General features: G+C 58.7%; 9 protein-coding genes across 9 annotated transcripts; 3 read left to right on the top strand and 6 right to left on the bottom strand.

Moving 5' to 3' along the window:
* Window positions 1-826: 826 nt before the first annotated feature.
* ARO7 (uncharacterized protein) lies at window positions 827-2,144 on the top strand (the record flags this gene model as incomplete). Its single annotated transcript, XM_060601122.1, has 5 exons — window positions 827-929; window positions 1,000-1,125; window positions 1,173-1,194; window positions 1,421-1,728; window positions 1,762-2,144. 5 exons carry the CDS (start codon window positions 827-829, stop codon window positions 2,142-2,144), a joined length of 942 nt encoding a protein of 313 aa, XP_060452599.1.
* Window positions 2,145-2,716: 572 nt separating this feature from the next.
* Window positions 2,717-3,937, top strand: CcaverHIS019_0100500 (uncharacterized protein; the record flags this gene model as incomplete). Its single annotated transcript, XM_060601011.1, has 1 exon — window positions 2,717-3,937. One exon carries the CDS (start codon window positions 2,717-2,719, stop codon window positions 3,935-3,937), a length of 1,221 nt encoding a protein of 406 aa, XP_060452598.1.
* Window positions 3,938-4,672: 735 nt separating this feature from the next.
* Window positions 4,673-6,118, bottom strand: POP1 (uncharacterized protein; the record flags this gene model as incomplete). Its single annotated transcript, XM_060600899.1, has 2 exons — window positions 4,673-5,265; window positions 5,452-6,118. 2 exons carry the CDS (start codon window positions 6,116-6,118, stop codon window positions 4,673-4,675), a joined length of 1,260 nt encoding a protein of 419 aa, XP_060452597.1.
* Window positions 6,119-9,514: 3,396 nt separating this feature from the next.
* CcaverHIS019_0100480 (uncharacterized protein) lies at window positions 9,515-9,937 on the bottom strand (the record flags this gene model as incomplete). Its single annotated transcript, XM_060600788.1, has 1 exon — window positions 9,515-9,937. The coding sequence occupies one exon, from the start codon at window positions 9,935-9,937 to the stop codon at window positions 9,515-9,517; it is 423 nt and encodes a 140-aa protein (XP_060452596.1).
* Window positions 9,938-12,081: 2,144 nt separating this feature from the next.
* Window positions 12,082-13,001, bottom strand: CcaverHIS019_0100470 (uncharacterized protein; the record flags this gene model as incomplete). The annotated part of the gene is made up of 3 exons (XM_060600677.1): window positions 12,082-12,097; window positions 12,146-12,170; window positions 12,245-13,001. The coding sequence occupies 3 exons, from the start codon at window positions 12,999-13,001 to the stop codon at window positions 12,082-12,084; spliced, it is 798 nt and encodes a 265-aa protein (XP_060452595.1).
* Window positions 13,002-15,476: 2,475 nt separating this feature from the next.
* On the bottom strand, window positions 15,477-16,477 carry ALI1 (uncharacterized protein; the record flags this gene model as incomplete). The annotated part of the gene is made up of 4 exons (XM_060600566.1): window positions 15,477-15,521; window positions 15,554-15,928; window positions 16,070-16,356; window positions 16,390-16,477. The coding sequence occupies 4 exons, from the start codon at window positions 16,475-16,477 to the stop codon at window positions 15,477-15,479; spliced, it is 795 nt and encodes a 264-aa protein (XP_060452594.1).
* Window positions 16,478-16,716: 239 nt separating this feature from the next.
* VMA1 (uncharacterized protein) lies at window positions 16,717-19,029 on the bottom strand (the record flags this gene model as incomplete). The annotated part of the gene is made up of 6 exons (XM_060600455.1): window positions 16,717-17,725; window positions 17,759-18,289; window positions 18,328-18,469; window positions 18,537-18,625; window positions 18,850-18,932; window positions 19,027-19,029. 6 exons carry the CDS (start codon window positions 19,027-19,029, stop codon window positions 16,717-16,719), a joined length of 1,857 nt encoding a protein of 618 aa, XP_060452593.1.
* A 373-nt stretch (window positions 19,030-19,402) lies between these two features.
* On the bottom strand, window positions 19,403-21,697 carry CcaverHIS019_0100440 (uncharacterized protein; the record flags this gene model as incomplete). The annotated part of the gene is made up of 7 exons (XM_060600344.1): window positions 19,403-19,762; window positions 19,795-20,505; window positions 20,540-20,639; window positions 20,689-20,725; window positions 20,805-21,123; window positions 21,156-21,380; window positions 21,440-21,697. The coding sequence occupies 7 exons, from the start codon at window positions 21,695-21,697 to the stop codon at window positions 19,403-19,405; spliced, it is 2,010 nt and encodes a 669-aa protein (XP_060452592.1).
* Window positions 21,698-22,550: 853 nt separating this feature from the next.
* On the top strand, window positions 22,551-24,073 carry FBP1 (uncharacterized protein; the record flags this gene model as incomplete). The annotated part of the gene is made up of 4 exons (XM_060600233.1): window positions 22,551-22,691; window positions 22,919-23,139; window positions 23,247-23,405; window positions 23,548-24,073. 4 exons carry the CDS (start codon window positions 22,551-22,553, stop codon window positions 24,071-24,073), a joined length of 1,047 nt encoding a protein of 348 aa, XP_060452591.1.
* Between the last annotated feature and the right edge of the window lie 61 nt (window positions 24,074-24,134).

Below are 24,134 nucleotides of genomic sequence, written 5' to 3'. Positions count from 1 at the left end.
CGTGTTATGGTACCTTGTGAGGGTACATCCGGCCAACGCGCGTTGTGAGGCGCCTCTCGTGGTTGAGATGAGATGCCTCTGGACGCGACTGTGATTCTTGCACATTACGACTTGACTGCCTCTGTGGCACGCAAAGTAGGCAGTCCAACTCGTGGTGATTGCAAGAGCATCTCGGGCATACAACATGACGTGACGTACAAGCTGAGAGGCTCATCGCCATGCGTGCGCCATAAGAATGGCCCGATAGGCCAAGGGCCAGGAAGCATTCCAGTGTCACGCACAGATATCAGACGCTGACGTCGAACACGCGAACACATAAAGACGACCTGTTAGTCTGTGCTTGGACTTGGGTTCTCGTCAGCCAACATCGTCACAAACTCGGGACACCATGCGGTGGGCACGGTTCTTCTCGGCCGGGTGACCGCTGATCGAGTCGACTTGCGCCATCAAACACAAGAGTGCCCAGCATGTCACCGTGAGGCAGCTTTCACCGTCGCCTTTCAATGAGGAGTACTGCATGCAAGTGTATGCACGAATACATACGCGTATACGCCTGGATAGGCGTTTGGGCAATTGCTTGGATATCCGTCTGTGTCTGTGGTCGGGCGACCCGATGATCTGCGATGATCGAAAGCCAACTAAGTTCCTGGTTGATTTAACCGGATACACGTACCGGGTACCGGGGTGAGTGACACTTCCCCACTTGCCCCACATTCCACTTCTGCCTTCACTCTTCATCCTTCCTCTCAAGATACTACCACTCGCACTCTTCCGCGCGCCCCTCAGACCAGCCCTCCGATCACTCCCCCTCTCTGTCCGCGCAAAGATGATGAACTATACGCCGCACGCGGGCGCAAAGGTGGCCGACATCCTCGCGCTCGAAAATATCAGGCGGCAGCTCATCCGTCTTGAGGACACGATCATTTTCTGTGCGTCCAACCGAGCTACCCCTTCCCCCCTCCCACACACCAAACTAAGACGGTTGAAAGCTGACATCAGTGGTCATCGAGCGCGCACAGTTTGCACACAATCCCAAGATCTATGAGGTGGGCGCGTTCAAGGAAGAGATGGGTTTCGAAGGGTCTTGGCTGGACTGGTTCCTCCTCGAGACGGAGAGGACTTGTGGTGAGTGTTGGTGTGATAGCTTCTGTGGTTGCCGTAGCTGACTGCAGCCAAGGCGCGTCGTTACACGAGGTGAGTCGCTTGCAGTTGGTGCGCCGTTCCTGAGCGGGGTTGTACATGCTGCCTTGCTGGCCTGGCGGTATTCCCTCCCAGATCCTCGATTGCACCGCGTTGGCGATTGCGTTCGCGTCGAGCGTCGGCCGCGCGTCTGGCCTTGTCTGGTCCCAACACACTTCCTGTGTGCTGCCATTTCCCCTGGCTTGGCGCCCCTCGCTTCGCTCGCCATCGCTGACACCAGCCCCGACGAGCACCCCTTCACACCCATCGAGCAGCTGCCCAAGCCCATTATCACGCCGCAAAAGTACCCCGCGCTGCTGCACGAGCCAGCTGCCAGGCACCCCAGCGTCAATGTCAACCACCGCATCCTCGACTTTTACGTCAACCACCTCGTGCCCGGCATCACCGAGGCGTCGCCGGGATCACCGCGGCGCACAGCCAACGGAACCGTGAGCAATCCCATCAACCCACTCGACGACGGCAACTACGGCAGTGCCGCGACGCGTGACGTCGAGGCGCTACAGGCGATTTCGCGGCGTATCCACTTTGGTTAGTGGCTTGCCCAGATCCAGCTGACCACAGGCATGTTCGTCTCCGAGTCCAAGTTCCTCGCTGCGCCCCACGACTTTATCCCCCACATCCTCTCCAACCCACCCAACACTGAGGCGCTGGCTGGCCTGATCACCAAGCCCGAAGTCGAGGCCAAGCTGCTCATTCGCCTGGCCAACAAGGCGAGGGTTTACGGCTGCGAGATGGATGCGGATGGGCGCGTCATCCCCATCCCCGACCAGGAGCTGGGGCTGCGCGGCAAGATCGATGTCGACCAGATCGTCCGCCTCTACCGCGACTGGGTGATCCCCCTAACCAAGGATGTCGAGGTCGACTACCTCCTGCACCGGCTGGACGGAGTGTCGCAGGAACAGATTGACAAGTGGATGGCTGGAGCAAAGGTCAACGGCAAGTAGAGCAGTGGCACGTCTCATCATCATCATGCATGGATTGGATAGTTGCATTACAGAATTTTGGAATGTAGCTGCTCATAGGTGACCCGGAGTCCTAGGCTTTTACACCTCATCAAGGTTGTTTTAATCGAGTAGCCGTCGTTCGACGCTCCTGTCTGGCCGCTGCGTGGTAATAGCCTCGCCAAGGCCGAAGCCGAGGGGCTCAGCGCGCAAAGGAATTTATGGAGCGATGAAGTTTGTGATTAAAGAAAGAAAGAGTTGCGTGCAGGCTTTTGACTTTTGAGGGCTACCAGCGGGGCAGGGGCCAGGGGGGAGGGGGGCGAGGAGCGATTATTTGGGTTGACATTCTTTTAGGTTTCTCCCAGACATTCAGTTGTATCAATGGCTGTCTCCTCCGACAAGCAAAAGTCCAGTAGATCAGTACAAGTCCGGAGATCACTTGGTGCACTCGGCCAGCTAGCTCCTCATCGACCGCCTTCCTATCCTCTACCCAACCTCGCCGTCGGCCGGAGCGAGCATCCTCATCCTCTCGACACGGGACTCGGCGCCGCCCCTCCATCCCCTCTACTTGCGCCATGTCGTTCCAGCAGCTGCTCAAGCGCTCGCGTTTCGCGGTCCACGACCCCTTAGTCACCCGCGTGTATGCGAGCAACACTTCTTCCCAACGCCACGGCGGCGACTTTGGTCTCAAGTCGCCTGTCAACCGTCCCCGTATGTCGCGCTACATCCGTCTCGGCAAGGCCATCTCGGGCTGGCGTTCTGGCGAGGAGGAAGCGCGGTTCATGGCCCAGTGGGCAGACGGTAGCATTCCATGGGCGTCCAAGGCCGACCGGCGACTCAAGCCCGCCTCCATTCTTTCCCCCTATACCGAGAGCACTCCCGAGCCAGAGGCGGTCGTTTCGGTCCTGCCAAACGTGGACGCGATGAACGACGCCGAATTCCAGTCGTACTTGCAGGACATTCGGGCGCGCCGTTCCGAGTTGAGGGAAACGGTGTTTTCCGAGATGGACGTGGCGGCCGACGAGGCTACTCTTCCCCACGCGGCGGCTAAGGGGATTGCGCGTGACTCGGCGGCTGCAGACTTCCAAGTCGAGCAGACGCAGAAGGACCTCAAGAGGTCGACCAAGACAATCCAGCCTAGACCCCACCGCCTGCATGGTCTGCAGTACTCTTCCGCTCCGGCCGCCGGGGCTGCCTTGCACGGCCGCGCTATTCCGGGCCGCGCGCTTGACCGCGTCAATGTCTACGGACAGCGGTCTTCCTTCCGTGCCCTGGAGGGCACTAACGCCGAGTGGGTTGTCGGCCTTGGCGGCCTCACTGCAACTGGCGGAAGTGGCGTCTCGCGCGTGACCGACAAAGCCAGCCTCTCGCAGTTTGACTACTCGCGCGAGCGGCCCGAGCGCGGCATCGCAAAGTTCTCCGTCACCGAGGCGACCGTCGAGGCGCCGCCCAAGGTCCTCGCCCTCGGCGTGGCCGGTAAGCGGTGGCTTGAGCAGCCGCACTTTTCGGGCGCGCGTCGTCCGGCCCCGCTCCAGACATTCCGGTTCGACCTGCGGGTTAACGAGGATGCTGGCGCAACTGATGCTTCGGGAGAGCGTATCCTCCCAGGATCGGCCGAGTGGGTTGCGCGCGAGCCGTCGCGTGGTCTTACCGAGGCTGAGGGGGCTATGGGCTTGCTTGGGGGGCCGCGAGCTAAGCGGCCGTCGCTGGCTTCGCACCGTACCTCGACGCGCGCGCAGAGCGATACCATCGACTCGTTGCTTGCACGTATCGCTGGCTCGGCTGGCGGGAGGTAGTAGCATATGCATTGATCCGCTCTACGTGATGGCACGCTGCTAGGGCGCGCTCAGCGTGTCGGAACGGACAAGGAGGAGGAAGGGGAAACGAACTCGAGGGGCCTGGAGGTTGCAAGGTAGTGAGATGCGCGTGCCAGGGTCAGACTCACACCTCACATCGCCTCGCACCACCTCACACCACTTCCAAAAGGTTGCCGCAACTGCTCTGCAGCTGCCAGCCTCGTGTGGGGCTCGAACCCACGACCGAGTGATCAACCGGACAAGGCGTAAGAGTCACTTAATCTACCGACTGATATAACGAGGCTTCAATGTTGGGTGGTTTTGAGGAGGGTTGTAGTTCGGAGAGTGTTGTCGGGAACCGCAGCGGAGATGGCGCCAACCAAGGGTATTGGTTGCGCTAGCTCTTCTTATGGGCTATGAGTGTTCTTGGTAGACGAGGAGGTCTGAGAGAAGTTGGGGTGAGGATGTTAGTGTGGCGGATGACAAGGTGGTGGTCGAGATGCGGCGTATGTGGAATCCAGGTCGGATGAACGAGGTCACGGCACGCGCAGCTTCAGGCGCACGTATTGGAAGTTCAAGATCCGAGCAGAAAGAACGCGTTAGCAGGCCACAGGTGTCCACGAGAGTCGCTCCAACCCCCCACTCCACAACAGGTATTCAGTCGCATGGGTATGGTATTAGTCTATGTCGGGTGCCCTCTACTAGAAAGGGATGACGACAATACGGCCCGTACGCCTACTCGCCGAGCACGCGCGTCTCTCCCCATGTGACATTACGCGCGTTCCTCTTATCCTTGCCCTCGACCTGCGCCTCCTCGTCCTCATCCTCACCCTCACCCTCACCCTCACCCTCACCCTCCTCGAGGCGGCGGATCTCCTCGTCAAAGTCGACATCGTCGTGGGCATGTCCGTTGGCCGTCACGAGCTCGTACTCGCTCGCATTCGCGTTGGCAGCACTGGGCCACATGATCTGGTCGCTGTCCTTGAACTCGGCCGGCATGAAGAGGTAGAACGTGAGCACGGAGAGGCACGCGCCGCCAGCCAGGTCGATCAGATAGTGGTGGCTCAGGTACATGGTCGCCCACCAGAGGATGCCGGTGTAGCCCCAGTACACGGGCTTGAGGAAGGGGAAGAAGTGGCTCATGAAGAGCGCTTCCATGACTGCACAGCCGGAATGCAACGATGGGAAGGCTCCGAAGACGAGCGGCGCGTTGCCGAACGTGTTCGTGTAGCCCTGGCTGTTGAAGACGCGGTCAATGCGCAGCAAGCCACCGGGAGAGCCGGGCATGGCGTAGTTGGCTGGAGTGAGGCCGTGGATGATCTCGTACCCTGGGGTCAGCGGGGCGCTGGAAGCGGTGGGAATGAGCAGCGCTTGATATCTTGGGGCCACTCATGGCAAATAGTCGGACAGTGTCTGAGGACGTCTTACGTCGGACACCCAAGCCAGAACACAGCCCCAGCCCAATAGTTTCCAATCTGCGCAGCTACACCTTCCCACACACCACGACAACTCACAGGGGGCAGCACACGGGAGCACGATTTGAGTCCACACGCCGAACATGTTCATGAAGCCGAACGCCTTGCCCCAGTACTGAACCGAGCCCTTGGGCCCGAAGAGCCAGAGCAGAATGGCAACCACCACAGGGAACGCAAAGTGGATGACGCCGTAGGGCAGCCAGGCAATGACGTCCAACAAGGGGTGGGTGAAGCGGGTCTGGAGGTCGGAGATGTTGGCACCGTACAGCACACTCTCTAGTGCTGGCAGGAGGGCGACATGGATGGCCGGCCGCGCTTCTGGAGGGATGTACCGGGCCGAGAAGAAGAGGATGACCCACGACAGGACGGGCGTGGCAGGCCAAAAGAACTGGCTCGTGATGGGGAGCAGAACCGCGGTCGTCCACAAGGAGGGGATGGCGAGCTTGACCCACCATGGCGCAACCATCATCCACAGGCAGTACAGCCACGTGCTGGCCATCAAGACTAGCTGCGCAACGCTCCCCACGGTGGGCTTGTATGCGCGCACCCGGGCGATCGTTTTGCGTGGGTCTCGCGAGAGGTCAAGGCGCTGTAACCCGGCCATGAGGGCCAGGACGATGGGCGTGAAGATTGTCGCATTTGGGTTCTTGACTGCCTGCACGATTGACGACGAGCGCCGTCGCACTACCCGCGTAACAGAGGACATGGCGGACAGTGGGAAAGTGAGGGTGCGTGGTGGGGTGTGGGTGGGTGGATGGGTGGGTAGCGAGTGTGGCGGAGGCGTGTATGTCGCCGCGTTGGAAACTGTTGATGGAGAATGGAAGGGTTCAAGGGACCAAGGAGGTCGAGTTCAGAATCGGCCAGGTCAGCAATTGCACAGACCCTTTCCGCTTGGCCAAAGCTTTGCGATGCTCACTCTTTCTTCACCTCCAGTGAATGAGATGGGTCCAGGGACACTGCACCGACACTGAGTGGGGATGAGATAAGATAGGATGAAAGGATATGGGATGCACAGAACGGAACGGCACTGGGATGTGCAGAGTAGGGGCTCAAAGTACACAACGCGCTACAGTGGTGCCTGCACTGCGCGGGAGTAAATTTCATGGTGGGGGGCGCCGAGCTAGTTCCTGAGCCCACGTCTGCCAATCTGCCGTGTCTACTGCGTCACTAGACCTGTGCAAGTAAGCACTGTTGGTGCTGCTTGTCATGTCCAGCTTGCGGGCTGTAGCGATAGCAGCTCAGTGCATCGGGTAATAATAGGAGCCGAGTGGATACGAGAGCAATGTCACCGAGAGATGCAAGGCAGCTTACGTGTCGATCGCACCCAGTGAGATCGGACTGAACAAGAACGACAACCGCACACACAGGTCGAAAATCCACATCTTACCTTTATATACTCCCCTGACACCAAATTTTTTAGTCCGAAATCAAGACGGTATCGGATAGTGGTCTTATTCCGCGACCTTGCTATTATTTAGTACCTCTAGGTCGTGCCTTCGGGCGCCTGAGTTCGAATCTCAGTGCCGTCGGCTCTTTTTCGATCATGCGGGCGATATGATGGTGTGCAACATGCCCCTTGCGCTCGATGGGAGGCCTAGGATCGTGGGGAAGTCAACTTGCTATATACGCATTGCGTGGAGATGGCTGTTCCATGTGTTGGCGGTTACCGACCACAACACTGTTCCAACCCCTTTCGGTCGTGGATACGAGGGGTTTTGCGGTTCGGGGAGTGTGAGGGGCAGTCCAACCCAGTAAGCCGTGGTGTGCCACTCAGGCTGAAACGCTGCCGCTTAGCTGCCTACGACACTGCTGCAGAAAGCAAGTCCCACTACCACTCGCCCTCTCCGACAGCTCCACTCCGTTACTTTTGCTCTGTGAGGAGCATTTGCTTGCAGATGCAAATGCGTACATGCAAATATGTACCAGAAACAGCGAGTTTGTCTAGTTTAACTTTGGGGTAGGCAGTTGACAGTGAAGATGGCGGCCACACTTGCATGGTGGTCCAGTCATCCGCCACACTCGTCATCTGGTTGCTTCACTTAGCCATCCATCCTTCCTCGCACCCAAATCTCCTTCACTCTCTTACACCTCAGTAGGTTGTGTTTATGTCCAGGTAGACTTGATTTGGGTGTTGTCATTTTTCAAAGTACCGAGGTTGGATTGCAACTCACTACCACCTCTGGCCCACAGGTATTGTTGAGTCAAAATCCAACCTTCCCCCAGCCCCCAGTCTCCCCGATCCTGAAACTGCACCTTCCGCCTCCAACAAATATAAAGCTCTTCTCTCTTCTCTCGTCTCTCCTCTCTATTCTCTTCAGCTTGTCTCCTTCCCTCCATTCTTTTCTGTTCACAACCTATCCTACCCTCCGATATTCCAATCTTCCGCAGAGCAGCTGTTCCCTGTCTGGTGCTCACACCCTCCAACCCTACTTCCCCGATTCTGTTGAGAACTCCCCGGCCCCCCTCGTCTTCTCCATTCTCCCTATCCTTCCCCGAGACCTGTCTCCTCCTCGTTCCTTAGTTTCTCTTGTCACCACGTCGCACCAGCAAGGCGTAACCATGAGCTGGGTCCACGTCAACAGATTTAGCGGCGACCGCCTCGATTGGTGGATTTCTGATGGAGCCACAGGATATCAAGCCATCGACTCTCGCATCCTCACCATCACTTCCCTTGTGGATAGAAAGCTTCCGCAGTTCACCATGACGTGCCAACTAATAAAAGCGTTCATCAAGTATGGTCCCATCGTGAGCCAATCTCTGTGTTTGGCTCACCCAAGGACTACATTGACATTTGCCACATCGGCGAACCCCAATACCAATACTCCATCCAAAGCAGAATCAAATTCTCTACATCCCAGGCAGCTTTGGCTGCTTACAACATGGTAAATCGATTCCACTGGCAGTGCGGAACGTTGACCACAGCCCGAGCAAGACAGGTTTCCTCTTGATTACGGTGTGCAACATGCCTACGGCCAATACCAATGGGTGAGGTGTCAGATGCGAATCGACTTCCTGACTGTTTATCGAGGTTGCCGTTGGGTGCGTCAACCTACAGTGCAGTCTTGGGCTCACTCTAGGTCTCCATCCCAGCAACCCAATTGACGCTCTTTCAAGAGAAGCATCGCCTTCCTTCCATGGATCCTCAAGTTCATATGTTCCTTAATCGGATGAACGCGTTCCATCACCCTCAATTCCAACCCCCATCCCAACTCTGTGCAGTACCAATGGCCTATCTTCCATGGAACACTCCAGTGCCACGTTACATAGTCGAGAGCGACGGGAGCCTTTCTTCTGTGGAGAACGGTGCGATGCACCACGGCGAGCACAATGCTGCTCGACAGGAGGGGAGCCAACGAGACGCGCCGACGACCGGGACGTTTGGTGGGAACCGCGCACCGTTTCAGCTCCATCCAGGCTCCCAGAACTCGAACGAAATGTCGAGCAATTCCGAGACTACCCCCAGTCCTGCAAACGAGTCACCCAAGACTGCTGTCGCAGAGGAAGCCTACCACCAACACTTCCCAACACTTCTTGAAGCGAACCTTCCTATCGCGCTTGTTCCACGCCCCGGTACCTCCGAACCCTCCAGTGTCCGCCTGACCTCACCCTTGGGGATTGTGTCGAATGACTCACCTGCGAAATCTAAAGTCGAAGAGGCCACGCCCGATTGCCCATCGCATCGAGTCACCCCATCTTCCGTCGGTGAAGGTTGCGGGCAGATCTACCAACCTAGCAGTGGCTTCCAGGTGGAAGTGTCCAATAATGCCCCTCCCGGAAACCTCATGGACATTCGAGCCATGCTCTCTGAACGCAGCCATCACAACTGGGCAAGTCCCGAGGCGGCGAAGATCGACAGGCGTCGAAGCTGGGAGATTGAATGGGTCAGCAGGTTTAAGTAATAGGACAGTGTCACCTAGTCAATAGCGATGGTGCCGTTTTTGTTGCAATTATAATGGATACATCAACATTATGAGCTACACCGTGGACAGTTTGGCAGTATTAAGAAGCCGAGTTTGTATGGGCAAATTATCCTTGCAGCCGGGTCGCGCCTGAAGAAGTCAGTCTCCACGACCGCAACAGACTCGGCACGGAAACTGCTCACCTACATGACGGCCGCAGCGGGGTCCTCACGCACGATGGCGACCGGTGGGAGGGGGAGGGCGGGGATCTCCATGACCGCCGAGAAGGGCCGGATGGTGGGAGAGTCGTCGAAGAGCGCCGACTCGGGGTTGGCCTCCGGGGTCACGACCACATGTTCTGCCATCTTGATGGTGGCCTCCTGGCGGAGGATCTCCAAGCCCTGCTGCAGAATCTCCTCGTCCTTCCGCGGCTTCTGCACTCCGACGAGCCAACCAGAGATGATGTCCGAGTACGTCTGTGACTCGACGCACTCGAAGCCATTAGGCGGGAAGACACCAGGAGCCTTGGCGCGTCCCTGCCTGGCAGGCACGTCGCCGGGAACGACCGTCATGCTGTCGGACGACCTGGCAGACCACCAGTCTTCGAGAACGGTGACCGGAGGCATGGCGTTGGCACGGAGGTAAGCATCGAGCTCCACCCCCGTGCAGAAGTGGTGGCTGTCCCTGTCGATGGCCGTGCGTCGTGGCGCGGGACACGGTCTTGTGCCGGGCTATGGGCCAGCGGCCGTACTGCTGGTTGTGAGCAGATCCAGGCGACAAGACCGGTAGCGCCAAACACGACGGCAATCAACGCGAAGATCAGGGCGACGGTCAGATGCCTGGCCGTCTCGAGCTGGTGCATACTGTCCTTGGGACGGACATGGATGACGAGAGCGGAGGGGGTATCCGTGCCATGTCCCTCGAAGACGACAAAGATGTCGCCCTCAAACGCTGCCCGACAGCGTGTTCGTACCGAACGACAACCACGCCGCCGCGAGGGGGACGAACGTGGCGTCTAGGAGGAGGAGGAGGACGTCGACGTCAACGGGTAGGACGTCCTGGATGCCCAGGACGAATGGGGTGTCTTCCGTGACGTGGAAGACGGCGGTCGTGACCGAGTAATGGGTGGCGGCCAGACCAGAGGGGGGGATGGGGACCAGCGCGGCGGGGCGGATGGGAGCCAGCACGGCGGCGGCGGGGGGGGGGGGCCAACAGGAGACAGAGGGAGCCGAAGCGCATCTTGTACGAGGGGGTTGGAGAACGAGAGGGCCAGAGTGGTTGTGGTTGTGGTTGTTTACGACGCTGAGCGGATGGCTTCAAGCAACGCAGTGGAGACGGAGGGGTTAGAGCAGTTGGAGACGGTTAAGACTGAGGTAGCTGACGGACAGAGCGAGTTAGCGGTGGATGCTGCAAACAACAGTATGAGGTGGTAGTGTTACGGATGATGTGGGAGTGAAGACGACGAGGCAGCAGAATTCCGGTTTTGTTGATTCTCGAACGACAGAGGGTGGCCAGAGGTGGCCAGAGGGTGGCCAGAGGGTGACCAGAGGCCAGAGGATGGCCAGCGGCTTGGACAGAGGCAAGGCCATGTCAAAGATTTGGCCAGGTCAGAGACAATGCCAGGTCAGAGGCAATGCCAGGTCAGACTAGGCCAGAGACTAGGAGAGCGTCGTGGTCAACTGGGTCGCCGGTGTGGAATGTATCGTATTCATGAATACTGCTCAGGAATGCAGAATTCAGTAGAGGTAGGCGATATCTAATCTGGTTTTCCGGGTCGGCCGTTAGGCTAAGGATGATTCACGTGACGCCGTTGGGTCAATTCATTCGCACAATGTTTAAGCCCCCACTAGCTTGCAACTCGTGTTTCCAACCGCCACCCGCCACCCACCTCCCGCTACCCACCACCCACCACCCACCACCCACCACCCACATCCCAACCCCCAACCCCCACCTCTCACCTCCCATCTCCCACTACCCACAGCCACCACCACCACCCACATCCCACCTCCCACCCCACCTCCCATCTCCCACCTCCCACCCCACGCCCCACAGAGCAAAAATCTCACCACTGTGAGTCGAACACAGGACCTGCGGATATTCTTGGGCCACCAATTACAGTCCGACGCTCTACCAACTGAGCTATGGTGAGGGCGTTACGTAAGTGTCTGAATAGCGGGTTGCATTCCGACGACTTCATTCACGGTATCGATGCAAGGTCTCAACTAGCGTGTGGTAGCATGGTTGCATTCAGTGGAGGCCAGAGCTTAGTGAGTTGAACGGATGTTTCACTTGGCCAACGGCTTGGAGTGTTACTGTCTCTGTATCGCTAACAGAATGATTGGCGCGGACATTTACCCCCGTAGCCCGAATGAATGAGCGATACGGCCAGAGTCGCCCGAGTCACTCTCCTCATTCTCATTGGCTGATTGATTGGCCATGATTGGTGTTTGTCGGTGCTTGGCATCGTGGAGTGCAGGGTAGAGATCTGGTGCCCTGGAATGTAACTGTGCTCTGCACAGGTCAATTTGCAGCCACGAGATGCATGCAGATAATAAACAAGAGTGGTGATATGAATACAGGCCGCTTCGTTGGGCCAGGCCTCGATGTGGGACTTGAGAACGTAACAGCGGCAATCCGCCAGGTATCACAACATGTCTGGTGCAGATTGCGTAGGATGGGATTTCGTTTCATGTGCAGTTGTTTGCCGCCTTGCAACCAACGTCGGCGCGTCGATACATATAGCGAGGGATTCTCGTGGCGTGGTGCGCTTCTACCTGTGTTTTCGCCTGGCATCAGCTGCAAGCTAAAGGTGGATTCGCGTTCGCGTTACTCACCTCGACGTTGGGCTACAGTCGTCCACTATGGATACAGTCCGTCGTCTCCCCTGCCTCTGCCCCTGATCTACTTGGTAGACCGTCGGCGGCTGCGCTCACGCCACGCTCCCACGAGCTTTCGCATCAGTAGGCGGTTCTTCTTTCCAGGTGCGTGGGCCTTGGGAGCGATGGGGTCGAGCGCCGAGCCTATCGACTGGCGGAATGTGTCGACACGGCGAAAGTACTCGCCGTTGAGAGGGACGCGGTTACAGATCCAGACAATGCCGTCGTGGTCGTCTAGCTCGCCGTCGTCGTCTGCATCATAAGACGAGCAAGTGGCTCGCGAGCGAGTCGCCGACAACAAGGGCGAGCAGCAGGAATTTGCGTCGATCGACGCCCGGTGCGCCGCCGCATACCGCTGCGCCTCAGTCCGAGGGGAAAATGGAGGGAGCGTGCTCACAGCCATGGGAGGCTTTGAGCAGCTGGGATTCTCGAGACACTTGTCGAGGTTCTCGACTGCGGGCATGCGGGTGAGGGGAAAAGGTGGGTTGCCTAGCTCGTAGTGATAAGCCGGGTCAGGCTCAAACTCGAACACGTAGTCGAGTTCGTCGTGCTGGTCGGTAGGTGTTGTTGGGGACAAGGGCACGTCGGACAGAGACGAAGGTGGTGAGCGATAGAGAGGAGAGCGGGAGCGCGTCCGGGTGCGTACGCGCGTGAGGGGCTGTCTGTAGATGAACGGGTTATCGACAAGCCCGCGGAATGGTGGTGTTGAGGGCCGCTTGCACTTTGTCAGTGGTGCGCCACTGACTGCGGCGAGGGTTGTGTCGAAAGCACGGAGTGAAAGCGTCGAGACCGAAGTCGAGCGGAAGAGCGGCATCGGTGTGTGAGAAAGAGAGAGAGAGAGAGAGAGAGGTGTTGAATGGGAGGGAGTGTGTTGTGCGATGTGAGGGTGGGTGGCGTCAAGCTACTGGTAGTGGGGTATTATTGTCCTTGGAATGCGAAGGGGAATGGGATGTCGCGGGATGACAAGTTTTTAGATGGTGCGAGGGTGAAGCGAGAGATCGAGAGAGGGGCGACAATGGCCGCGGCCGCGATGTCTCTAGCTAGGATTGTGAGAAGCAGTGGTGGCGATGGAAAAGTCTGTGCGTGGAAAGTCGAGTTTAATAGTGTCTGTGTGTCTGTGGGTCGTGTCGTGCAGTGATCGTGATCGCAGGGATCGCGGTGTTGGCGTGTGCCAGGAATTGGTAGATGGTCGTTTGCTGGATTGAATGAGATGCAGTGTAGAGAAACAGATCAGATCCTCAAGTGTGGTTGTGTTTCTCTTTTTCCATTCATATGACTGTCATAAAACCAAACCTCTTTAGCGTTGCAATGACTTTTGGTATTGTGATTCAGGGTGCATTGGAATGAACGTCTTTTGGGCTTTGGGATGACTGAGGCGGAATATCAGAGGGGTTGAGGGGTGGCTTGAGTCTAGGTCTAGCTTTAAAAAGGGAAAGATTGAGCTTTGAATCGATCGAGTAGAACATTCACTAAATGTCCAGGCCCAACTACCCTGACATCCCTTTGTCCTCCACAGTGGTAGGCATCGGAGGGGAACGGGGTTGAGCGGCGTAGAGCCGCGGGTCTGCCATCAGATCTCACATCGCATTCGGCGGCAGTTAGTCCGTCGAGGGGAGCAGAATGTGGAGACAGGGAATGCTTTGGATACAATGGTCATGTCGTGTTGACAGTCCAAAGGTGGACAAGGGCGTGGAGCGTTCCCGATGTATCACCCAATCTATCATGTGACAATGCAAGACATGGCCAACCTTAACCCGAACCAAAGCCAGGCATGGCAGCAGAGGCTAGATTGCGGTATTGGCGGAACGGAACCACAAGGAATCGAGGTCATAACAAGCATGAGTGGGATCCAAGCGGGAGAACGAGTAAAGTGGCGGGGCTGATAGGCACCTTGATTGCTACTCGTCAGGTGCTGTCAGGTGACGCCAAAGTGATGACGACTCTGAAGTCAGTAGTACGCCAGGCCACGCCGCACCACCAGCTGTCACGCGTTTGTAATTCCCCTCATGTGACCAAGCATGCCGCCCAAGATCCCTTCAGCACTGGCCTAAAGGTGACGAGATCCATGGGAATCTGGGAATCTCGTGGCCACGCGACGCGATCTGCCTTTGGCGTTGGGTTCTGTCACGCTGGGTGGGGGGGTGCCGGAGGGGGGGGGGGGGGGGGGGGGGGTGTGAGCAGGAGGCGACAGGGGGTGGGGGGTGGTAAACGGTGTGGCGTGGTGGCGGCGGCAGGTCTGCATTGGCCATCTGTAGTCACCGCCGACCCGACGCGTGTCGGCCGAAAGGGAAGGTTAGACATGGATGATGGATGACGTCTACAGAGGTAGGTGATACTGCGCAGCTGATGCTGCTATGCACGCGTGATGCTGGTATGCACGCGACTGATGCTGTATGCACGCGACTGACCTGCCGGGCCTCGACCGCACCGACGTGCCCTCCGGACTCCGGACAAGAATATGCGCTGCCACTGACACAGCTGCTCATCCAGGTCGACTGCGGCTGTCCATTTTCACGTTACTGAGCAGCTGCATTCACGTTGCCAGCTGTCAGGTTGCCGCAGCTGCACAGGTTGCCTGAATAACAGCGACATTCACGTCACTGCGCAGCTGCATTCGCGCTGCCTGAATACCAGCTGCGACATTGATTGAATAAAATCGCTGTCGCAGATCGCACGCGGCGTGACGCTACCACGTGATCATCGTGGATACACACTGCTACGTCGACGCGCGGGTCTGACAGGTCTCGGACGACCGAATGACATCGTGGCAGCAGACACCATCGCATGTCGACTGCACTGGCCGAGGTCTGGCCAGCTGGCTCCACGGCAAGACTCAAGGCTCAAAACTACACCGCCTCGGTCGGCCGCAGCACAAATACACACGGCCAGACCACGCAGACACCGCCTGAGTCGCGCAGAGCGGACCGACGCTCGTCGCTCCTCACCGCCGCGGCCACGCCAGATCTGCTTCGTCGCCGGGATTTCCCGAGATCCACCTGTCGCCTCCACTCCCAATTGCCAAGAATCACGGTCGAGACAAGGTGGGCCGTGCACCCAACAGTCATGCGTTCAACTCGGTTGATCCGGCGCAGAGCTGAACCGCATCACATCGTCAGTAGGTGATCTTGCTCACTCTTGACCAAGATGGACCACACGTCCCACGTCCCGCTAGTGAGACACCTCGAGCATACCGCCAGCGTTCATCTCTGGAGATACGCCGAGCTAGCTGACATCTGATGGCGTGGGCGCTCCAGACTCGCTCTGGATATCCGATCTGTTGCATATGCATCTACTTCTTCTCCTCGGGGGGCGGCGGGGGCGGGATCTTGTAGTTCTGTCGTCAGCTCTCATTGTCAACCAACTCACCTCGGGCGTCGACTCGGTACCCGGGCCAACCTGCTCCCAAGGCGATGCCGAGTCGGCAAAGTTGCGGAATGCCTGGGTGAGCTGGAGAGGTTCGTAGACGACGCGTTTCTTCTCCTCGTCGTAGCGGACCTCGGAGTATCCGGTCAACGGGAAGTCTTTGCGGAGAGGGTGGCCCTCAAAGCCATAGTCGGTGAGGATGCGGCGGAGGTCAGGGTGGCCCTCGAAGAAGACACCGTACATGTCGTAGACCTCGCGCTCGTACCAGTTGGCGCCGTTGTAGACGGGGACGGCGGAGGGGACGGGGTCGACTTCGTCGGCGTAGGTCTTGACGCGGATGCGCGACTGGTGCGCGACCGAGAGGAGGTTGTAGACGACCTGGGGTTAGTGGGGGGGGGGGTTCTCCAAGGTGGGAGGCGGGGGGGGGGAGGGGAGGGGGGGGGGGGAGGACGGGAGGGGTTCTACAAAGCGGGGTAGATCCTCGATTCATGCCGCCACACGCCCCACACGCCGACGCACCTCGAAACGCTTCTCGCGCGTGGGGTAGTCGACAGCAGTAATGTCCACTACCTGCTTGTACTGGCAGTTGGTGTGGTCGCGGAGGAAGGTGAGGGTCTGGACGAGAGCCGACGGCGCAACGTAGACAGTAAGCTCGTCCTTGTACACGCTAAACTGCTGGATGTACTTGGGCAAACACGTGGTGAGGTACTGTCCAAACTCGTGCAGCGGCGTGTTGACCTTTGCCGTGACGAGGGCGGGGTTGACGCCGGTCGGCTCCTTGAACGGCGCGGCAGATGGCTGCTGGGCTACCATTAGTGGATGAATGAGAGTAAACCCACCAAGGACAGCCGAGGTGCGCAGTGTCCGCACGGCGGGGCGGGTGCGGAGGCACCGGAGCGCAGCGAGCGAGGACCTAGCAGCGGCCATGGTGATGGTGTGGATGGGCTCGGCGATGGCGGACTCGTTTGCAACTCTCGGCTCCTCAGTGGATGGACGGCCAACCGCGGTGCCACAGCGGCGTTTCGGTGCCACGTGGGTTGCAACTCCTTCAGCACAGGCACAGGCACACTCACACTCAAGATGCCACTCATTCCTACCGCCACTTGAATAATCCGATCCATACGCTACGTACACCAGCTCATCGCCGGACTCTAACTTTACTACGCCTACTCCTGCATACGCCTGAACGTTTCCTGGATCTCGTTGTTGAGCTGGTCAAACTTGGCCGTAATGTCCTGCTCGGTCTGCGTGTTGGGCGACTCAAACTTCTGCTGCGACAGCTTGTGCATGACGTCGGCCGCCGAATCGCGGATCTTGGAGAACGTCAGCTCGCCACCCTCGACCGCCTTCTGCGCGGCGTCGTTGAACGCCATAAAGTTCTTGAGCATGCCCGCCGTCTTGTAGAACGGGCAGAAGCGGTCGTACTCGGAGATACCGTTCTGCTGGAGGAAGTCGTCCTTGAGCATGCGGGCAACCTCGAGCGTGATCTTGTCGTTCTCTCCCAGAGCAGACTTGCCGACAAGTTGCACAATCTCCGCCAGGTCCTTGTCCTTCTGCAGAATCTCCTTGGCCTTGGTGCGCATCTCGACAAAGCCAGGGTTGTGCTTCTCATAGTGGGGGTCGAGGACGTTCAGGTACTTGGAGTACGAGACGTTCCAGTCAACCGACGGGAAGTGCTTGCGCTGCGCAAGCGCCTTCGAGAGACCCCAGAAGACCTGCACAATACCCAGAGTGGCCGACGTGACCGGGTCCGAGAAGTCACCACCGGGCGGCGAGACGGCACCGACGATGGACACGGTACCCGAACGGTCAGGCGAGCCCAGACACGTAACGTTGCCTGCACGCTCGTAGAAGCCGGCAAGCTTGGCACCGAGGTAGGCAGGGTAACCCGAGTCGGCAGGCATCTCTGCGAGACGGCCGGAAATCTCACGCAGAGCCTCGGCCCAGCGCGACGACGAGTCGGCCATCATGGAGACGTTGGTGCCCTGGTCACGGAAGTACTCGGACAGAGTGATACCAGTGTAGATGGACGCCTCACGCGCGGCGACAGGCATGTTCGACGTGTTGGCCACAAGCGCAGTACGCTTCATAATGGGCTCCTCACGGCCGTCGCGCTCGAGCGTGAGCTCGGGGAAGTCGGCCAAAACCTCAGCCATCTCGTTACCACGCTCGCCACTGATTGTCAGTTAAACACAACGCCGTACTCACCATCCGACGTAGATGATAATGTCCGAGTTGGAGAACTTGGAGAGGGCCTGCGAAATGACAGTCTTGCCACAGCCGAATGCGCCGGGGATGGCAGTGGTTCCGCCCTGGACCGACGGGAAGAGGGCGTCAAGGACGCGCTGGCCAGTGAAGAGGGGGTAGGTGGCCGTCTGCTTCTCGGCGACGGGACGGGGCGCACGAACGGGCCAGAGCTGCATCATCGTGTGCTGCGTCGTCTTGCCCTGGAACTCGGTCTCGAGGACGACGTCCTCGACAGTGTAGCTGCCCTTCTCGGCAATGCGGGTGATCGTACCCATGGCGCGGGGAGGAAGCATGATCTTGTGGTTGTCCACAAGCGAGTTCTCGTACACCGAGCCGAAGATGTCACCGCCCGAGAGGTGGTCTCCGACGCCATACTTGGCTGGGGTAAAGTCCCACTTGATCTGCCTGTCGAGCGCCTGGGTGTTGATGCCACGGGGGATGTAGATCGACTGCGACTTCTCCTGAATCTTCTTGAGGGGCCGCTGGATACCGCTGCGTGGGTTAGCAACCTGGGCCCTGGCAAGACTCACTCGTAGATGTTGGTCATAAGACCGGGGCCGAGCTCGACCGAGAGCGGCTTGCCGGTACGCAGGACGGGGTCACCGACCGTCACACCAGAAGTCTCCTCATAGACCTGGATTGTTGCGCGATCCGCCTCGATACGAATGACCTCTGCGTGTGAGCGGAACCGAGACATGCCGACGGCGGCTGCCATCGTCACAGCACAACCTCTACTCACCACCGACCAGCTCGTCGTGACCAACGCGCACAAGCTCGTACATGGCACATCCACGCATGTTCTCGCCGATGACGACGGGGCCGGAGACGCTGCAGATCCGCCGTCAGGAACGTGGGGCCGGGAGGCGGGATCGGCGTGAAGGAAGGTGGGCAAAGCACCGCATGTCAAAGCGACGGTGGTGGCGAGATGCGAATGGTGGGGGAGAGGCAGGCGAGGCGATAGGGGAACAGGTCAACATGTCATGTTGGCAAGGTAGGGCAAGCGAGTGTAGCGTGCGTCAGCGCCTGGCCAGCATCAACCCCGTCAGACTCACGAGAAGACAGTGCCAAACATGCCCTCGCGGTACTCGTCCCGCACCTTCGGGAGCTCCTTCTTCGCCCGGTCCATAGCGCCGGCCTGTTGTCAGCTCGCCCACCTGTGCCGCAGTGTTGATCGCCGAGTGACGTCGTGACACGCCGGACCGCCGGCATCATTCCGAGCCAGTACTCACCATGGTGAATAGATTACTCTGTGTGCCGGTGTGTTAGGGTCGCAGTGCTCGATGTCGAGAGCTGCGGAGATGAATGGGGTTGGGGATGTGGATGGTAGTGAGCAGGCAGGAGGTGGTTGTCGCTTGATTGCTGGCGATGATGGCACACCAGTACCGACGCCCCTGACGTCTCCCCCACCACAGCAATCACACCCACGTCATTTTCAGACTGGATAGCAACCACAGTGGCAGTCACCAAGCAACTCACCCCGCTCAAGCATGCATAAGCTTGGACTTGCTCTGTCTCTCACAACATCTCAGCTCGACGCATATGCGACTTCTATTTCTACTCTGTCTCTCACAACATCTCAGCTCAATGCATATGCGACTTCTACTTCTACTTCCTATATACACTTGCGCCCTTGCCCCACCGGCCAGCTTTGGTGCCCCACCCCTCCTCCACGCCCCAAGCATGATGCGCCGCCATCTTGGGTGGGCGACGCCTGATTTCGAACTCGGGCTCTTCGAACTCGAGTCCGAACTTCGAGCCCGACTCGGTCGCCAAATCGTCGCCCTTGAGACCTGGCCCCTCCTTCCCGCGATGAGGAGAGGCGGACAGGCGGGTTGCTGGAGCGGTCGCTTCACCGTCAAGGTGGGTTTGTTCCCAACCGCGCGCCCCTTGGCCGAGAGGGTTCCACGCCTCTGCCGCATATGCTGGCGACGTGGACATCTCCACCAGGCGCGAAACTGCGCGTTTCTGCCGTCAGCCCAGAAGCTCTAGTAACTCACGTATGCGAACCGTTCGTCCTCGCCAGTGAAGATGGACATGACGGCAAAGCTTGACCCGAGGTCAGCGTGGTCCTGCCGCTCCTGCTCAGCCCGCGTCTTGGGGTTGTAGTAAGAGACATTGGCACGAGGCTGTGCGCCTAGTGATTCAGAGAGCGCCTCGGCAGCCAACAGGTCGTGATGTTCGGGGTCGATGGTGGGGTCGAGCGCGTCGGGGAAGAACAGGTGTTCCGGGATCTCCTCGGCGCGAATCACGACTTTGCAGCGAGCTTCGTACAGTGCGTCGATGAGGTTGATGAGGCGGCGCGCCTCGTTCTTGTGTTTTAAGAGCAGGATTGGCACCGCGTCGATGTAGAACGTCGAGAACGTCGACGCGAGGGTCAGGTAGTCTGCTGGACCGAGTGGCGTCTCGCAAAGCTCTGCAAACGGAAAGCGGCACGCCTTGCCCTTTACTTCTGGGACGTGGACACGCCGACCGTACACCACCAGGTTGACTGAGGTGTTGTCGCCGGGCTCTGCGGCCCACATTGTATCGAACGCGTTGTCGCCCATAGGGAGCCACCGCGGCTCAAGCTCGCCCTCAGTCGCCGTTTGGCGCCAGTCCCGACCACCATCCAGTTCAACGACGTCACAGCGGCCCTTGAGCGAGTCGAGAAAGGCGTGCATCCGCTCCTTCTGGACACCGTGGTGGTACAAGTCGTCCGGCACGCGGTTCTGCCATCAGTGCCCACCCAACCGCCAGACATACTGAGCATGAGATGACGACGCCACCGAGGCGCCAGTACCAGCTCAACACGTCGCGCAGGAGAGCAGCGCTCGACGCGTCAAGGAGCTGCAGCTCGTCAAAGCTGTTGTCAGCAGTGTCACAATACTGTATAGCTGGCTTGGCTTACGCACTAGAGGATGTGGTACTGGAGTATCATCTCCTTTGCGACTGACGTTAGCTTGCTCAACGCGACTCAATGGAATTGCAGCTGCGGTTTAGGTAACCTGAATGCTGCAGCCGTACGTACTGACAAAGGGGATCGTATCCCTCGGGTCAGAGTACGATGCATTGGACAAAGCGAGGTCGACGTCGTCGCCCTCTTTCCATCGCCCGCTTGCAAACACCGCGCGCCAGCCGCTCATACCCGCAAGCGCGCGGTTCAGCTCAGCCTGTGTGACGGGCGCATCGCGCCGCCGACGTTGCATCTCGGCAAACACGCGCTGGTACAGCCATAGCGTGAAGGCGTGATAATGGTGCCGCGCCTTGTTGGGTGTTGGGAGCGCGTCGAACAGCAAGTTGAGCAGGAAGCTCTTGCCACTCCCAGGTGGGCCCGTGATGAGGATACCCTGGCGTCAGTTATACCCGAGTTGGCAGGTACCTTTGGGGTAGTGAGGAGCGCAATCTCCTCCTCCCCGCTGAGGACTTTGACGAGAGCGTGCTCGGCCTCGGTGTTACCCAGGCCGATGGACGCCGCTTGTCTCGACCGCCGCGCGTTGGTCCAGAACCACGACTGCTCGAGCTTGCGCGGGGGTGTAGACCCGAGCTTGGCCAGCAATTCGAGCGGTGGCGAGTAATCATACAAATCGTTGTACAGGTGTCGTAGCTGTTAGTGGTCAGCACATGTCAGCATGAGGAGTAATGAAGTATTGTGAGCATACATACCCGCATCACGATCCGGACCTGCTCGTCGTCCCACGTTAACCGCCCGCTCTCCACGAGTCCGCGGTACACCTCGAGCAGGTCGACTTTCGGAGCCTCTGCGTCTGTTTCTGATGGCTGCCAAGCTGCTTCTGGTTTCGATGACGAGTACAGCCTGCGCGTGACCGGCGCATATCCTGTACGCGGAACGTATCGCGGTGCCAGCGCCCGAGGTGCAGTTGCGGCGGTGCGCACGGCTCGCCTTGTAGCGTATCGTAACATGAGATTGAGGGTAGATGAGTGATGTGACGTTGCGTTGATGGGTGGGTTTCTCCGTACCCCATGGGGTCGGCATTTTCTATCGGACCGGGTCAATTATTGCCCATTAGTACAATGAAACATGAAAGAGGTGAGGTCATGGATAAGAGGTGGCCTGAGCTTGCTTGAGCTTGCTTGTGCTTGTGCTTGCTTGTGCTTGAGCATGCATGGGTGGAGACCTGGTTAATGGGTGTGACGGCATTGTTCAGTGAGACCGAGTGAGCGCTTTTCTCCGCTCCAGACGTGGGCGGAGATTGCGGTAACGGAAGGGGGGGCCAAGTGGGTCATTGCAAAGAAGCTGCCAGATAGTGTAGTGTGTTTCTGCGGTGCTTATCGTCCTCAGATTGTTGGAAAAGTAGAAAAATGTCTCGGACTAGCAAGGCGGCTGTTTTACGCGCTCAACGCGATGCATGGCTGTAAGCGTGGGTGACTTTGGGGAGGAGTCTTGTTGGTGGTCCGAAGTAACCCGACAATGTACGGTGGGTGCGGGCGGAGCCGGATGTTGTGGCGGGTGCCGGGCCGGGGGAGAGGTTGCCGAGGAAGGGAGGATGAGAGATGAACGTGACCCGAGTCTACGCGGAGCTCCTCTTTGCCCGTAACCCCCGCTGCCCCGCGGCCCGCTCTCAACTGCCAACTGGCAACTCTTGGGACACGCTGCATCCACTCGCAACATTCAAGTTGCGGCCACTTTATCCGTGCCTGTGCCATTGCCATTGCCATTAGTTCCAACCAACCAACCAACCAACCAACCAACCAACCTCTTGATTCCACTTTCCCTTCCACTCTCACTTCCATCTTCCACTCCACAGTAACCACCATGTCTGACTCTCCCGCTGCCCCCGACTTTGAGGCTCCCCCCACCGACCTCATCACCCTCACCCGCCACATCCTGGCACAGCAGCAGAAGCTCGGCGCCCAGGCGTCGGGTGACCTGACCATGCTGCTCGTTGGTATCCAGGTGCGTGTGAATTCTGACCAACTTGAGAGCTGGGAGCCGACGAGGCAACGTGCAAAGTGACAGTGTGTGACCGAGCTACTAAGAGAGCTTGGGGATCGTTGGGCAACTAACTTGCTCCGCCGAGTGAGCGAGCTCGCACGATCATGACTTGATTCTCGCACAACGAGCCACGTCCCTGCTCCGTTCCCAGCCCTCCTACCACTGTCACCATACAGAGCTCACCCCAGGTCACGTCCAAGTACATTGCCTCCAATGTGCGCAAGGCGCGTCTGATCAACCTCGTCGGCCTTGCTGGCGCCTCCAACGTCCAGGGCGAGGACCAGAAGAAGCTCGACGTCCTCTCGAACGACATCATGGTCAACGCTCTCCGCGCTTCGGGCAAGGTCTCGGTCATGGTCTCGGAGGAGATTGACGACCCCATTCTCGTCAAGGGCGTTAAGGGTACCTAGTAAGTTTGTTGTGGAGAGTGCGAGCCAAGCAGACCGTGGCGCACAAGGACGCCGCATTCGCACCGGTGGTTCGCTATGCATGTCCCCTCAACGGTACTGACCCAAGTGCCATCGTGTTCGACCCCCTCGACGGCTCGTCGAACATTGACGCCGGTGTCAACGTCGGCACCATCTTTGGTGTCTACCGCGTTCCCGAGGGCCGGGAGGGCTCTGTCGCCGACGTCCTCCGCCCCGGTAAGGAGATGGTCGCTGCCGGCTACACCATGTGAGTGGGCGTGATTTAGGGCAGGGCGAGTGTCCAGCTGCGAAAGGAAGCAGTAGCTGGGAGTTCTCCGACGCCGACGCCGCCCTCACAATCATCTTTCCGTTGCGCTGGAGCGCAACGCCACGACTTCCACTGACAGCAGGTACGGTTCGTCGTGCAACCTCGTCCTCACCACTGGCCAGGGCGTCGACGGCTTCACGCTCGACGAGTCGCTCGGCGAGTTCATCCTGACTCACCCGGACATCCGCATCCCTGAGCGTGGCAAGATCTACTCGTTCAACGAGGGCAACTCGCTCCACTTCTACCCCCCGACCCTCGAGTACCTCGAGAGCATCAAGTTCCCCGCCGACAACAAGCCCTACTCGGCGCGTTACATTGGCTCGATGGTCGCCGACGTGCACCGCACTCTCCTGTACGGAGGCATCTTCGGCTACCCCGACGACAAGAAGAGCAAGGACGGCAAGCTGCGCATGCTCTACGAGGCGTTCCCCATGGCCTTCCTCACCGAGCAGGCTGGCGGTCTCGCGACCACCGGTACGCAGCGCATCCTCGACGTCATTCCCAAGAACATCCACGGTCGCTGCCCCGTGTTCCTGGGCTCCAAGAACGACGTCGAGGACATCCAGAAGTTCTACGCAAAGTGGGAGTCGCCCGACAAGAAGTGGTAAACATCATGTTGTAGTTGTGTGGCATGCAGTGTGAGTGGATCGAGCGATTGAGGTCGGCGCG

The sequence above is a fragment of the Cutaneotrichosporon cavernicola genome (genome assembly GCF_030864355.1).
Source record: "Cutaneotrichosporon cavernicola HIS019 DNA, chromosome: 1".
Taxonomy (NCBI): domain Eukaryota; kingdom Fungi; phylum Basidiomycota; class Tremellomycetes; order Trichosporonales; family Trichosporonaceae; genus Cutaneotrichosporon; species Cutaneotrichosporon cavernicola.
Note: the sequence above shows the minus strand (reverse complement) of the source record. Positions and strands in the feature narration are given on the sequence as shown.